At 43.9% G+C, this 14,550-nt stretch overlaps 1 protein-coding gene across 1 annotated transcript; it reads left to right on the plus strand.

The window, feature by feature from the left end:
- Positions 1–7,857: 7,857 nt before the first annotated feature.
- PPP1R14D (protein phosphatase 1 regulatory inhibitor subunit 14D) lies at positions 7,858–14,530 on the plus strand. Its single transcript, XM_041460003.1, has 4 exons — positions 7,858–8,040; positions 12,124–12,219; positions 12,404–12,436; positions 14,454–14,530. Exons 1-4 carry the CDS (start codon positions 7,858–7,860, stop codon positions 14,520–14,522), a joined length of 381 nt encoding a protein of 126 aa, XP_041315937.1. The 3' UTR covers positions 14,523–14,530.
- Positions 14,531–14,550: the final 20 nt, after the last annotated feature.

Below are 14,550 nucleotides of genomic sequence, written 5' to 3' on the forward strand. Positions count from 1 at the left end.
AAATATTTAATCACTTAAAATAACAACACCAAATCTGAGATGGCATTCCGTGGTATGCCTTCAGAAAGAGGTGGTGAGCAACAGCTGTATCAAACAGCAGTTGGCTTTGTGGTTTGGGAGACCATTCTGGTCCAGCATTTCAATTCTTGCTGTTTCTTTCTGTAACTCTGATCCAGGATTTCAGAAATCCTCATTTCTTGAGAGTCCTTAGAGACACATTTTCTGCCTCCTGGCTGTCACAAGCATGACAGGAGGATAATATTGTGGGAATATATTTTTTCCTTACCTCTAATGATTTTCTATGGCCTGATGTTGACATCTGTATAGTACTGACATCTGTTAGGAAAAAGGAATTGCTTCAATCTGGCAGTGGTAAAGTATAAAATAAACCTTGAAAATTGATAGAGAAAACATGAATATCTGCAGAGCAAAGAGATGTTGCTTTCCTCATGGGCTTTATGTGTCTTTGTCAGAAGAAGCATGGGTGTCTCCCACCCCATTTACAAACCAGATCTTTTGGACCTGCCTGCAGACCATGCAAGCAGTAAAGGGGGAGCTGACCTTGCTTGTTTTGTTGTGTTTGAACATCTAAATATATGCAGGAGAAATAAAAATGGCAACAAGGTTGTCTCCTTCTGTTCTGCACTGCCTGAGATGCTCTGCTGGGAGCTCTTTCTTGTGTTTAACCTGGAATAGATTTTTCCTGGATAAATATTTCAAGCCTTCAGAGTGGAGCCAGGTAAGGCTCAGTGCACTTCTGTGGCACAGGAGCAGGGAGCAGTTGGCACCATGGCAAACCAGTGGCTGTGTTTGGATGTCCCCACTGGCAGAATTGTGCCTAAACGCTGCAGTTTGGTATTTTTGTCTCACTGGCAATAATTTAATCTGCCTCAACAGTACTCTTGTGTTACAAAATCTGTCACAGATTTCCTGCAATCCTGAAGGACATGATGTCTCTTCTGCTTGTGCCAAACCATATAGGAGTAATGTAATTCCTACAAACACAAAGCTGGGAGGATTCATTGATTGGCATCTCTAGTGTCTCCCCCCACTTGAAAAAAAAATTTATGAAAGGATGAGCCCTTTCATAAAAGGATGAAGCCTAGCCTTTAAATAGATGTTTTTATTGGCTTTTACTCGTAGCAGAAGGCTGTGCTGAATTCTGCTGCAAGGTTTTCTGCTGTTCACCCTGTCTTTATAGTCACTTCATACTTAGTTTTATTCAGTATATTCAGTAACAGTAGCACAGTTTCTAAATATGCCCAGTTTATTCTGGAGGAATTCAGTAATTAAAATTTTAATTGAGATTGGGTCCAAGATCAAGGACTTCTACTTGGAGCCCCTCTCTGTGGCAGCAGCTCTTCTTCCAACCCGGTAACTCAATTTTTGCTCTCCTAACCTCAAAATCCCATTGCAGGCCTCATCTTCTGCAAAAATGAATAAATTCCCACAGCTTCAGCTGAGACGTGTTATTCATGTTAGCGTGAAGGGAAAGTAGGGTGTGTGATTTTATAGTTTGGGAGTGTTTTTAAGGGGTCCTGAAACAGTGAGTCATTGTTAACTTTTGTCTGTCTTTGAAGTGTCTGCTCTCCGTCTGGAAATAACTATTCCGAGGATGACTCAGGGGGGTAAACCACACCATAGTTTAATATTTGACTAAGATTGAAAGAGGTCTTGGACATGTATGCCTTGTAATAAATGCAGTGCAGGAGCCTCCATCACCTGCCTTCTTTCTGTGTGATTGCTCTTGAGATCACAGCACCTTTGGCAGCTTGATGCTCACCTTCCAGGAGGAAGTGATTCCAACAGCAGGAAAATAAGGAAGGCTTGATCCAGGTTCCCCTTTGCCCCGCTGTGCAGCCCAGCTCTGTGGCATCATCACCTGCAATGACTTCCTCACAGCAGCTTGTCCCACCGGCTGCTGCAGATGAATCCATTCTGCTGTGTTTTACCTGGGAGCTGCTCCATGTGTAATTAGCACTTGGGAGACAGGTTTGCTTGCTTGTTTTGTTGTATTTGCCTCAGGTTAAACCTCCTGGTGTGGTTTAGGGGTGAGACCCGGATGCAAGGGATGGCACAAAGATGTGGCAAAGGAAGGAGACAGGAAGGGATCTCATCAGGCTATGACTAAACCCTGGTCCTGTGGAACAAAGCAGGAGAAAGGATGACGGCCTGCTGAGTCCTCCTGAGAGCCATTCCCATTGCACCGAGGTAGCTTTGGGGAAGGGAGTTACAATATATATTTATAGTGTATATTGTTTCTTTGGGGCTGTTCTTGTCTACAGTTTCATGGCACTGGTTTTTATTTTAATGTTGCCGGTCAAGGTAAACCCTTAAAGGCAGGAGCAATGGGAAAGGAAGAAGTGGAAACAGTGTCTAGACTAGTTACACCAAGAAAGTATTTGCATTTTTGTCTTGCATGTGCTAGGTTTTTACAGGGAGATAGGTATGGAAATGTGAAGTAAAGAGCCTTCAAATTTGTAGGAACTAGAAGAAACTTACATTTCCCACTGAAGTTCTCACAGACAACTTGATCTATTCTTCATTGCACCTGTGGGTGGAACAGGATTGGCCATAGAGTTCCCTATAGACTCTCTTCCATTACTTCCTACAGCAACCACATCCCCAGAAATCTTCATGGCACACCTTCAGGCCAGCTGCCAGTGCCTCCTGGGAAAGTCTGCTCTCCCCTCTGCTTGTAGATGGTGATTTCCCTGCAGGTGTGAGCAGTACAGTCCCTGAAAATGGAATGGTACCCTTTTCAAGGGGATTGGGTCGTAATAAACTTATTGGTGCAAGAGCTCTACAGCCTCTGAAAGCCTAAAATGTTGGCTGGAAAAGCTTAAAAGCAGGCTGGAAAACAAGGAAGATCCCCTTCAACTATTCAGCCGTGTTTTTCTTGTCTCCAACTCCACCATTCAAAGACTTGCTGAAACTTCTGTGTTACAGGAAAACATGGATCATGCTATCAGTGTCTCAGACCTCTTCCTCTAGGGAAACAGCAGTGTAATGAGGGAGAGCAACAAACAAGAGGGATAGAAACAAGCAGCATGGGCAGGTTTTCAAAGCTCTCCAAGCAATTATTTTGGCATCTAATTCATGTTGTCAGCTTCACCCAAGTATTCAAGGGGAAGGGGGTCTTCTTCCTCAGTGGAGATGCTTACTCAACCTGCTACCTCCAGCCAGTCTGTGAATGGACACAGACAAGGAAAACTGGTGTGCCAAAGGAGTAGGTACAGCTATTTCTCATTTACCCTTCTGAGCTGCTAATGAGACATTAGCCTTTATGCTTCACTTGGCTGCCAGTAACTGAGGCCAGAGGAAGGGCAGGTGGGCAGGCCAGCTCACTTGACCTCTTTATTGCTGAGACCTCTCTGTTCTCTGAAAGAGTGCCAAATAATGCAATTTGGGTCAATCAAATTGGGAAATGTTTTCCTCTGACACTTGTCATTATTCCTTCCCATGCCCTTTCAGTGCCTTATGAAAGGCGAGCCTGTCAGGAGAAAGGAATAAGGCTGATTACTGATACCTGGCTGAAGAATGTAAAGGCTTCTCAGCCTGTGCTGATGGGAAGGTGGCAGTACTTCTCAGGTGAAGCTGGGGACTATATGAGCTGGATATTCCTTTCTGCTTCCCTACGTCTCCAGAAGTGGAGGGTGAGAGATGATGCATTCTCCCCCTACTGCACTGGAACTCTATGCAATGATGCAGGCTTTTTGGTTTTCATGCTCCCATGGAAACACTGAAAAATAAAGAAAATGGATGATGGACATCAGCATGCTGGGTATACTGGAGCTGCTCATCTAGGACTCTGGATTTTTTTAAATCTCCAGTCCTGGCTACGTTGTCTTCTTGCACAACATTTCTTCTGTGCCTATTCCTGTTCCCAGGAAGGAACAGAACCTCTTTACCTTGTGGTGTCACTGTAGTATTGATACAGTCACCTCTGCTGGCTTCTCTGGTTTAATTTGTGTTAACCACCACACTTGCAACCACAGGGAAAGTGATTATTTTCTAAAGCAGGTGGAGAGTGGCTTCTGCTGTATTGAAGGGAAATGTTCCTCACTAGGCTGGGACTCAAGGGAAAGGGGCCAACCTGGTTCTGTGGAAAGATGAGCTGGGGCCCTGCTGAATTATTAAGCACACACCAGAGTCATCAGCTCAGGAAGAAAGAGAAGCACCAGCTTAGGTCACAGGTGTGGGATGGAGATTACTAGCTTCAGGAACAGAGGAGTGTAACTGGATCTGACTCATGCCCTTGGATGCTCTGCTGGATCAATGTCACAGCTGTTTGGTACTATGATGCCTATGCACAGCTTAGTTTGGTGGCCCTCTCTGGCACCATAGACAGCCATAAAAGTCCAACTCCACAGTGCTGAATCCTCCCCTCCCTTCAGAGGCACCTCACTTTTAGGGTAGGCTTGGAGGATCAGCAACCCCAGGTCACACACACGGAAATTGAGGCATAGTGCTTCTTTCAGTCTAACAATTCAAATGTGTTGGCCATGTTTAAACTCCCTTTATTCACCAACATAAATGATATGCAGGTTTGCAGAGAAGATGATCACAAACAACTGCAGCAGGAGGTCCATTGGAGCTTACATGTGCACAGCTCTTGTGAAAAAACAGATTGTCTGATTAGATGACTCAGTTGCCCAAGTATGTGTGTTGACTCCAGAAATTTTGCTCCAGGTTGTAGGCCTGAGGCTATAGGGAGAGATAACTAGGCTGAAAATAAGATTCCATCTCCCAGCCATGCCTGAGATCTCTGAGATTCTGTCTGAACAAAATGGTGATGCCTTTTTGTCCCTTTGGCCCTGTGAATCTGCCGTGATGCAACCAAAGGACAGTATGGGGTGTGGCACTGTGAAGGAAATCTTGAAGCTGTTTTTTTTTTTTTTTTGGTGGCAGCTGGCATTTACCAGCACTGGCAGGTGGCTGGGCACCCATAGGAGATGCTGCCTCATTCAAGGGGACAATATTCCTTACCTTGAATGAGGCACCCAGTCCTGTTCCTGCAGGAACTTCTGCCACACCCACTGATCTTGCACTGGTTTTGCTTCTTCTTGCTTTAATCATAGATTAAAACATTTTATTACTGGACGAGGCCTACTTTATCAGTAAACCTTTGTTTCTATATTGCCACCTTCTTATTACAACAAATTCATGACTAAGCTGAAATAAGCCAAAGCAGTATGATGAACATCCTGTAATCTGGCTCATTTTGGCTTGCAGCTTTCCTGAGAGGACCTCTGACATCATCCTCCGAATGTCTTGTTCAGCTGCAGGGTGGCACTGATGGAGCAGCACGAGGGCTTGTGCCCCTTGTTTGTTACTTTGTTGGTGGAGTCTGTTGGAGTCTGGGGTGAGTCTGTTACTCAGAGAACAGCCCTGTGGACCTTTTCAGATGTGGCACCTCAGCTCAAGTGAGGTTACAACTTAACCATGGTTCAAGCTATCTGAAGAGCCACTAGAGGACATTATGTTCCATTTTTCCTCATTTTCACAGCTCTCCTGTGACTTCTGGATCCTCTGCTTCATAAATTCAACCATGCTGGCAGAATATTAACAGGGCAACCCCACCTTTCATGTAGAGATTAACTAAACTGCTCAAGAGCACCAGAGTCAGCACAGGGGATGGAAGAAAGGGGCTTCCCTGCCAGCCCTTCAGCCACTGCAGACATTTGGAGTGACTCAGAGACAACAAGTAGCTTCTCTTTTAAGTCTGACCCTCTTTTTCTGCTTTCTGCCAGCCTCTCTGGAGATTCTTGGGACCAAAGAGGCACAGTTTCCCCCCTCTTTTCCCCCTTCAAATATGTCAGTCCTTGAACACCAAAACAGAGCGCTTCTATTTGGGGACAGGAATTTATCACCTGAATGTGTGTCCTTTGGTCCAGACTTACCTTGTGAATATCTGCCCATTTTAGGCCATATTAACCTTTGAAAAGCCAATAGTTGTAAAGGCATTGTAAGTTGTTCAATGGGTTTTACAAGGTTTTCACTAGTTAAGAATCTCTGAAGAATCTGCACTCACTAAGTATGCTACAAGCCTCTCAACACAGATTTTTCTGTGTAACTTTGATCTAAATAAGGAAGTTTTAGGAGTGGAATTAGAGCAGGGAAACAGCCAAGCAGTGAGGAAAAATGGGTAAAGCTGCTAAAATTAAAGCTAACAGTTGTCTTCTGAACAGAAGTTTTAGGCTGTCAGAGAAACAGTGGAGATAATATCAGTTTCAGGTATACTTTAACACTTTATTCTTCATGTACATGAAAGCAAATTGCAGAATTTCCCATCTGAAAAGGGTTTTTAAAAAAATATTTTTATTTTTATTTTACTTTTTTTTTTTTTCTCACATTAAGCATGAAAAGGGCTGTAATGGCCCTGCTCTTTTTTCTGCTACCCTGTGTACAAGATTTTGCTGGCTGGCTGCACCACCATCCCTCCGGGGACAGAACTATTCCAGGGGACTGGGCAAGCTTTTGATAGACCAGCTCCTCTGCAGACTGTCTCATGCAGCACCTTTCATGGGGAGAAGGGTTGGTTGCTTTTCCTTTGGCTTATCTAGCTCATGGCCTCCAAACTGGAAATACCTTGGCTCCTGATAGCAGAGGCTTACTTGCTTTTCCCACATGAATCATGGGACTGGAGGTGTCTCCAGTCATGAGACAGGATGGAGGGTCTCACTTGGTTTGTCCATGTGGTGGGGCAGCTCCCTGGGCAGGCTGCTGGAGGGCTCTGGGAACAGCTGGATAAAGAGGTGTGACAGCATTGGGAGGGACAGGGTCCTGGCACCCTGTAATCACAGCCAGCCTGATTCCTGTTCCTCTGAACGGAACAGCTGTGTGCACTTCTCACACATATTCTTCTCAATGTTATAGGGCAATAATGCTGCAGACCTTTAACCAGGTGGGGAGGAACTGTAAACCAAGCATTGATAATATATAGTCTGATAGCCATTTATGATGCTTCAGCAGGTGAACCTGTTTACCATGAATACTCTTCTGTGGGAAGGAGATGGTGCTATACCCCTAGTGAGGTCTTCTGCAGTGCCATCAGATCAACTACTGTACTTTTTTGAGCACAGATATTTTCTTTTATCCCAGAATTTCCATGCTCAAATAATTTCAAATTCATGTCACTGGGATTTCTACAGAAATTTCTGAGAGAGCTGATAGAACTAAAAATGGAACTGCTGAGCCCAGCTTTGGGTTGCAGTGTCATTTCCTGACCTACTGCTGTAAAATAATGAATGAGCTGCCTGATTCCAGACCACTTCTTATCTGTGCTGGGTCCAGTGCTTTGGCTGGAAAATGCCAAATATACCATCTCAAAGGGAGCTAAACCCTGTAGCTGCAGGCAGTTTACTGAGTATGAACTGCAGTAGGATTCAATACATTATGTATGGATCAACCCTCTGGAATTGCACATGCATGTAAGTTATGCCTGTAGGAAAACAGTAATTTAAAACCTCCTTCTTCCCCACCTCTTGGACCTGACTTGTGTTAAATATTAACAAACATGGTTCATCAATTCCCTGGTTCACTTGGCTTCTTTTAACAACAGATGTTATTACAACAACTCTGCCTACCTCCCTGCTCCTGTCAGCACATCTGATGGTGAAACCCAAGAGTCTGCGGCGATAACTCAGCCTGCAGAGCCTGGCTGCTGCCCCAGCCCTGTGGCCAGTCCTAACTCTCTCCCTAGGATCACCAATGCCTCCCACCTGTGGTGCCTGTAACTAGCTTGTGCTGGGAGGCACTGGTTGCAGAGAGGCTTTGGTTAAAGGAGACAGAGAAAAGGTGTGAGGGAGCCCAGAGGAAAGTGGGTTCCTGCTGTCAGAGGAGGAGGCGGTGAGGATGGCCAGCAACTCCAGTGCATTGCCCCGGGTGACTTTCCAGACACCAGAGAAACCTGGGGAGGAATCATCACACAGGAAACTGGGCAAGCTGACCATAAAGTACAACCGCAAAGACCTACAGCGCTGGCTAGACCTGGAGGAATGGATCAACGCCCAGCTGCAGGAGCTGTACCAGTGCCGGGTGAGTAGCTGGGGCACAGGAACCACTTGCTTGTCAGGTGAATGGGTCTAGAGCCCTGTGTGCTGGCACAGAGGTTTGCTTGCTCTGCTTCACTGGAAATAGTTCCTTGTCTTCAACTTCCAGCAGGTATCTCCATGCCCCCTCGGCAGCATCTGACTGATGTGTCGGCAGGCAGGGAAGCTTGCACTGATGCAATCCAACTGGCTTTGAACTGCCTGGAGTTGCACCCACTGGGGGGGTGTAGCTATTGCTCAGCATGAGTAGCACAACCTAGGGAGATGTATAAACCCAGGGTGATTCTTCTTGCTGAATTCCATGTGGTGAGTGGCTTTGCAGTGAGCACTATCCAAGCTAGCTGGGTTAGAGTGGCCAGTGTAGCCCTGTTCCTTCTGGACACAACAGTGAGGCTCTACCTGCTGTTTGAATAATACACTTCGGAATGTGCTGTATCCGTAACTGCAGAGTCTGGACACACTACTGGCAACAGGGAAGATTGGGGAAAAACTCTTTGCTCAAATGTAGAGATCTTATGCCTCCATCTTCACCAATCCCCAGAGCTGTCTCCCTTGCTGAGCTTCCCTTCACACCAGGAACAGTCCCTCCCAAATTCTTCCTGCCTGCCTAAGAGCTGTTCCAGTAGGAAAGATCCAGGAGTGCCTATAGCACCTGAATGGTACAGGATTTTGCTTCAGCTGTTGCATTTTTTCACTGGGTTAGTGACATTGAAATTTTAACCCTGTACTATCGCTTCTATTCATATATTGTCCTTAGATGCATGACAGTTATACTGGGTGCTTTCAGAAGCAATAATGCTCTTCTGTGTTTGAGATAATCCTTTGGAGTGTGGTACAGTAAAAGATGAAAGGCTTTCCCCCATTGTACATCATGATCTTAAACACATTTAAATGGCTTGATTAAGGATTTTGCTTTTCTCTCTAGGGCAGTGGCTGATACAGTAAGAGAACACAGCTTTCTTGACTCACAGAGAATGTCCATTTTCAGCAGATGACACAGATGGGTTTAACAAATTGTGTAAAACTGCTTATTTATGTCCTGGATGGGGATGGACTAAATGAACTGCCAGGCCCTTTCTGTTCTGTATTCTGTATTTGCACCCCAGTGCAGTGTTAAGCACACTTTTGTGATACAAGGAAATAAGAGCTGATGATTGTTTAGAGTCTTCCGCTCTGAGCATCAGCAGTTTCAAATTGCAATCACCACTGAAGTGGATATCTCAGAACAGGTCATGAATGGTGGGTTTTGTGCTACTTGCCATGATGGTACACAGAAATTTTTGACTGCCCAGGCTGATTTTCTGGGCCCGAGAGCTACAGAATTATGTCGCCTTCACAGCTGAAGACCCAGACCTCAGGAACTGCTTCTAAGTCCGTCCTTATTATTGTTGTTGCTGTTGTTTTTATTATTATAATCATTATTATAATAATTTTCTGTGTGACTTCCTGTGTGACTGTGTATTTGATATTTCTGTGAGAATGTGCCAGATTCTCATGCCATGTTGGGAGATAAAAATAGTTCATTTCTGTTTTAATTCATGCCTTATGCAAAGAACAGGCAGAAAACAAATAATGAGAAAAAGGTCCTTCCTTCTGCTGCAAATGCATGGCTTCTCTGAAAATATTACTGCTTCTGTTCTGTTAACTAACTGGTTTAGATTTCCCAAACATAGCTTGCTCAGTAAAAATTACTAATCTCTTCAAGTTAGTTGTGAATTTCCAGTTGTTTTCTATGGCTTATTGAAATGATAGAATTTCTTACTATCATAAGAATAATAATAATATAATAACAAGAAATTCCCAGCTGTATCTTAGGCCTCTTGATAATGCATTGTGAAACATTATACAGTGCACATGGGAGCAGAAGTTATCAGCAGATCCAGTCAGACAGGCAAAATTCAGTGTGTCTGCAAAGTGCTAGCATGGTAGTCCTGGTGAGTGAAGGCTGTTCAAAAGAGTGGCAGCGACAATATTGCTTCCCAACCATGCCAGCACTGGCATTTAAGGGACTGTCCCTGGAGTTGGTAGCTCAATTCAGAGTCCTTTTCCTGACTGTTGAGATGAGCAAGGAGAATGGCTGCTGCTTTGAGTAACAGAATATCTTGCCCTTTGGAGAATTACTGCAGTTTTAAAGAGTTAAATTTTTGTCACTTTTTTTTCTGAGACAGACAAGAAGCACTTGGTATGACCAGTAACATGACCCAAGATGGGGTTGTCCATGTGCTACTCGCTGAAGTGTACAGAGATAGACCTTTACACCTGCAAAGGTGTCAGAAAAACAAGTCAGTTTACGTTATCACTTCTGTTTTCCAGAGAATTAAGAGCTGTTTACTGCCATCAGAGTAGCTGCCCAAAAGGGTTTCTTTTTCCTACTGCAAAATCCCAGCAGGCACAAGTGAGAAACCCAACCATGCCCTTACAGGAACAGATTGCTAGTGGATTGCCCTTGCTAGTATCTTTTCAGCACAACAGATTTCCCTGCTTCCTGATGTATTCAGGCCAGCATAAGAGATTTGCTACAAGGAACTACATAACATAATGCTGTGCAAGGTCAGAGACTGTTAACAGGTTCTCTGCATATACACACATGTGCCACAGTGAATTACTTGTAATCACAGAGATGTCCAGCGGGTCATCCTGCTCTCCTCTGCACATTGTGACAAGACTATTTAGTTGTCCTACTTCTTTGGGCTTCCTTGTATCCATCAACTTCCATTACAATTGTCGTTACCTCTTACTTTGCTCCACCTGCCCTTGGCAGTGCAAAGTTCCTGGGTGTCTTCCAGAGATTCAAATGACAGCAAGGTTAGCTCAAACATCACCTCTCGATACATTCCCTTGATACAGGGAATGCTATGAAGTTTACTGTCACAAGGTTTTTTAGCAACAAAACTAAGATTGATTTTCAAGATGATTCCTTGCATATGGAATTCAGAAGAGCATCCACACTAGGACTAAAAACCACAGGGACTTCCTACCCTATCACACCCTCCCAGCCTACTTAGCTTCTTTATCAAAGTCAGACTGGATCAACACCTGTTTTCTAAAAGGTCACATGAAAACTATTACTTTTAAGAAGAAATACTGTGTGAGTTACAGTGCAATATATTTCATTCTGGTTTATTATTTATTCTTAAGTTAGCTGCATATCAAAGCTAAATGAGGGCTTTCTACTTTCTCTCTGGCTTGGTATCAGTGACTACCCAGGAAAAGTTTCTTTTATTCCTGTAAGTATTGCCATTATTGTTTAATGTTTTACATACACATCCATAAATGCCACAACCTGGCAATCAGGAACTGTGCTGTTCACCCAGTATCCTTATTCTACTGATTACTATGCCAAAATACCACTAGTGTTTTGTAGTGAAAGATTAATTTTGCAAATACACTGGAAAAACACAGGCTTAGAGAGATTTGTGATGCTAAAATGTGTTTGTGATCAAGTGAACAAATGTTTCCAACTAACACCCCCATGCACTACAAGATTATCACTCCAGTCACCAAAACTTGGAGTCCCTCTTACATTAAAGGAGACTATTATAGCCCTCTCATATCTATTAGAGAAAGCTGGCAAAATATTGCTAGGTCTTTCAACAGCATCATTTTCTCTCCATTACTGCCAAAAGCCTTAGTATAAATACAAAGTAGGTGAGTGTAATTAGCATAAAGACCTAAAATCTCCTCCTATTATTTATGCATCTCTAAGGTTAAGCCTGTTGGAGTTCTGTTTGGTGAACTCTTCATAGAGGAAGGGTGTCACAGGCTGGTATATGTGGCACTGCAGTTTGATATCCTTGAAATGGTCTTCCAATGACGGGTGATGATCCCTGAGCAGTGTAGTGGTTGGAAAAGATGAAGAATGTGTACATCAGGATGTGTGGCTGTAGCAGACACTACAAAGGGGCTGGAATCCATGCCCTCATTACAAGAACCTCCCTTTTTTGAGATGATTTATATCTTGACCTCAACTTTGCAGCATGGTTTTATTGTACTCAGCTGCTTAGTTCTTTAAAGATGGCCTCTAGAGTTCTTGAAGGTTAATTAACTCTGGTGGTTTTTTCCTTTTTAGCTAAGGGAGGAAACAGAGGCAGCAGCTCCTGAACCACAAATTGATCTTGAAGATCTCCTGGAGGTCCCTAATGAAGAACAGAAAATAAAACTACAGGTCAGATAGAGGGTCTTGGTGATTTATGCTAGTGAAATTCTCTTCATAAATACTAGTGGCATGTGGGGTAGAGAATAGGTGTTTGTAGTGTTGCAAGATGCTTTCTTGTGCCTTCCTTTCTGAAGGGAGGGGAGAATTAGATCAACTCATAAAATACTAAAATGATGACTCCTTGTTTTTTCAGGAAATCCTCCATGAGTGCTCCAGCCCCACAGAGGTGAGTGAAGGACCATATAAATTTACATGTATACATGTTACACTATTCTGTTATAGTGTCTTTGCTGCTGCTTGGCTGAGTAGCCAAGACACTACCATGCTGCAGATTTGTTTAATCGTAATGGGAAGTGTTTGCCACTTTATTCTGTGATGTAAAATTACATATAAATGCATAGGAATGAGCTGAAGGCAGAGCACTAGAGCAAGTAAGAAATTATGCTTTACAATCAGAGAAGTTCTTTCCATCTTTTGGACATCCTAAGATGATCAGTCTGAGCTGCTCTTTGATCCTCAGTGTAGAAAAGCCATTGACAATGACACAGCTCACATAACCATTTTTTACACTCTTAACTGAAGGCATTCTTAGCTTAACACACTCGAGGGTTATGAGTGACAAGGATGTAGAATGGTCCTTATGTTGGACGGGGCAGATAACTGCTGAGCAGTAGCCATGTAGGTCAGTTTTATACATGGATTTTTTTCCCCCACAAAACTTTGCAAGTTTTTATTTGAATTAGACAGTTAACTCCCACAATGTCCACACAATTGGAGGCAATACTGTGTGCATGCACCACACAGGGATTGCCTTTGCTGCACTGCACACCTGTGCAAAATGTGGTCCCCATCACTGCTTCAGCCACATGCACTGCATGTGAACATTCTGCTTGCACATCATCCAACAGACCACACGTGTTGTTGAGCCAATGTGGCTGTGCAGTGCTGAACATACAGAAAATGAGATGAATGCATGACTGAAATTCAATCATTGAATCAATATTAGTATCACTGAAATTAAACTGGCCTGTAGTAATCATCACAGATGCTCTCCTAGTGGGGGTTTCAGCAAAGCTGGCAATATGAAATAGTTTTCAGAGTGTCTGAATGTCAGATCTGAGGCAAGAATCTCACATTCCCAGAGCAGTAACTGAAGAGAGTTTGTTCTGCTAAGTCAGAAGCCATGAAAGTGTCTTGTGGGCAGCACAGTACCTGCTGAATACAGATACTGCTGCCCCGTTGGCAAAAATACATACTTTCACCCTGGGGATCTTGAATCCAGTTTCCTTGAAAGATCACAGCAGTTTAACTGCAGAAGGCAGACAAGAAACTGAAAGGACTGACTGAAAAAAAGGGTATGATCCTAGGCATTTACTTCCAGAGCATGTTGTGGCAACCTCTGATCACCCAACTGAGGACGCTGGGCTTCCACACAGCACAAATGGTAACAAGCTGCAATACTTCCAGTGACCCTGCCTAATTACAGGAACAGGTAGCGATGTCTTTGGGTAAGAAAGGCTGCACACCTCTTTATGGCGATGTTACTTGCCATGCAGGGGGTAAAGTTTGCACCAGTTACATTGCCTTCTGCTTGGAATAACCAGATAGGCCAGTTTAGTTCATAGTCCTTGGCTGTGTCAGCAAAGTAGTCAGGGTTTGTCTCCATTAACTGCTCATCTATCTGCTCTGCCTGTCCTCAAACCCTGCTCAACATTATCATTAGTCCTACATGTTTTGCTCCACCTCTTCTCTGCCAGCCATTTCCTTGCAGAACTGGCACAGCTCCAGGATGGTTTGCAATTCACAACATGGAGCTCTACTGGTTCAACAAGAGGGACAGCTTGCTTTGCCCTAGATTGGGAGGGCAGCACAAGTGGGCAGGAGGTTATGGTGGCAACAGGAAGCAGTGGAACCTAAAAGAGAACAACAGCATCCTGAGGTCATCTCATGGTGGGAAAAGCAGGTATCTGGGATAAAGAGGGTCAGGCTAGCTCCTGAGGAGAAAGTAAGCATGGCTGTTCCAAAGGGAGACAGGGAAAGGGGAGGAGCTTTTAGACCCTTCTCATCCATCACAAGGTCTCCTTTCCTAAGCTAAAAGATAGGTTTGCTCAATGTATGTCAAAATTCTGGTTTCTTCTCAATGTGAGGGTGAATGTGGGAATGATGGCAATACCACAAAACACTTTGGGCTGGTGAGCACTGGAATTAATACGATATCCTTCTGCAAACAACTCTTATTGCAGGACTTCATTACGGAACTGCTTAGTCGATTGAGAGGTCTCCGAAGAGTCACCAATCCTCAGAAGAAATGACCTTGCTCACATGGAAAACCCAGCTCTG

Source organism: Pyrgilauda ruficollis, unplaced genomic scaffold (assembly GCF_017590135.1).
Source record: "Pyrgilauda ruficollis isolate IOZ18807 unplaced genomic scaffold, ASM1759013v1 scaffold14, whole genome shotgun sequence".
Lineage (NCBI taxonomy): Eukaryota > Metazoa > Chordata > Aves > Passeriformes > Passeridae > Pyrgilauda > Pyrgilauda ruficollis.

Excerpts from the sequence above, each read along its gene's own strand:
- PPP1R14D (XM_041460003.1), top strand. The coding sequence starts at position 7,858 with ATGGCCAGCAACTCCAGTGCATTGCCCCGGGTGACTTTCCAGACACCA. Across the intron at positions 12,220-12,403 it reads AACAGAAAATAAAACTACAG|GAAATCCTCCATGAGTGCTC; the intron begins GTCAGATAGAGG and ends TTGTTTTTTCAG. Across the intron at positions 12,437-14,453 it reads AGTGCTCCAGCCCCACAGAG|GACTTCATTACGGAACTGCT; the intron begins GTGAGTGAAGGA and ends CTCTTATTGCAG.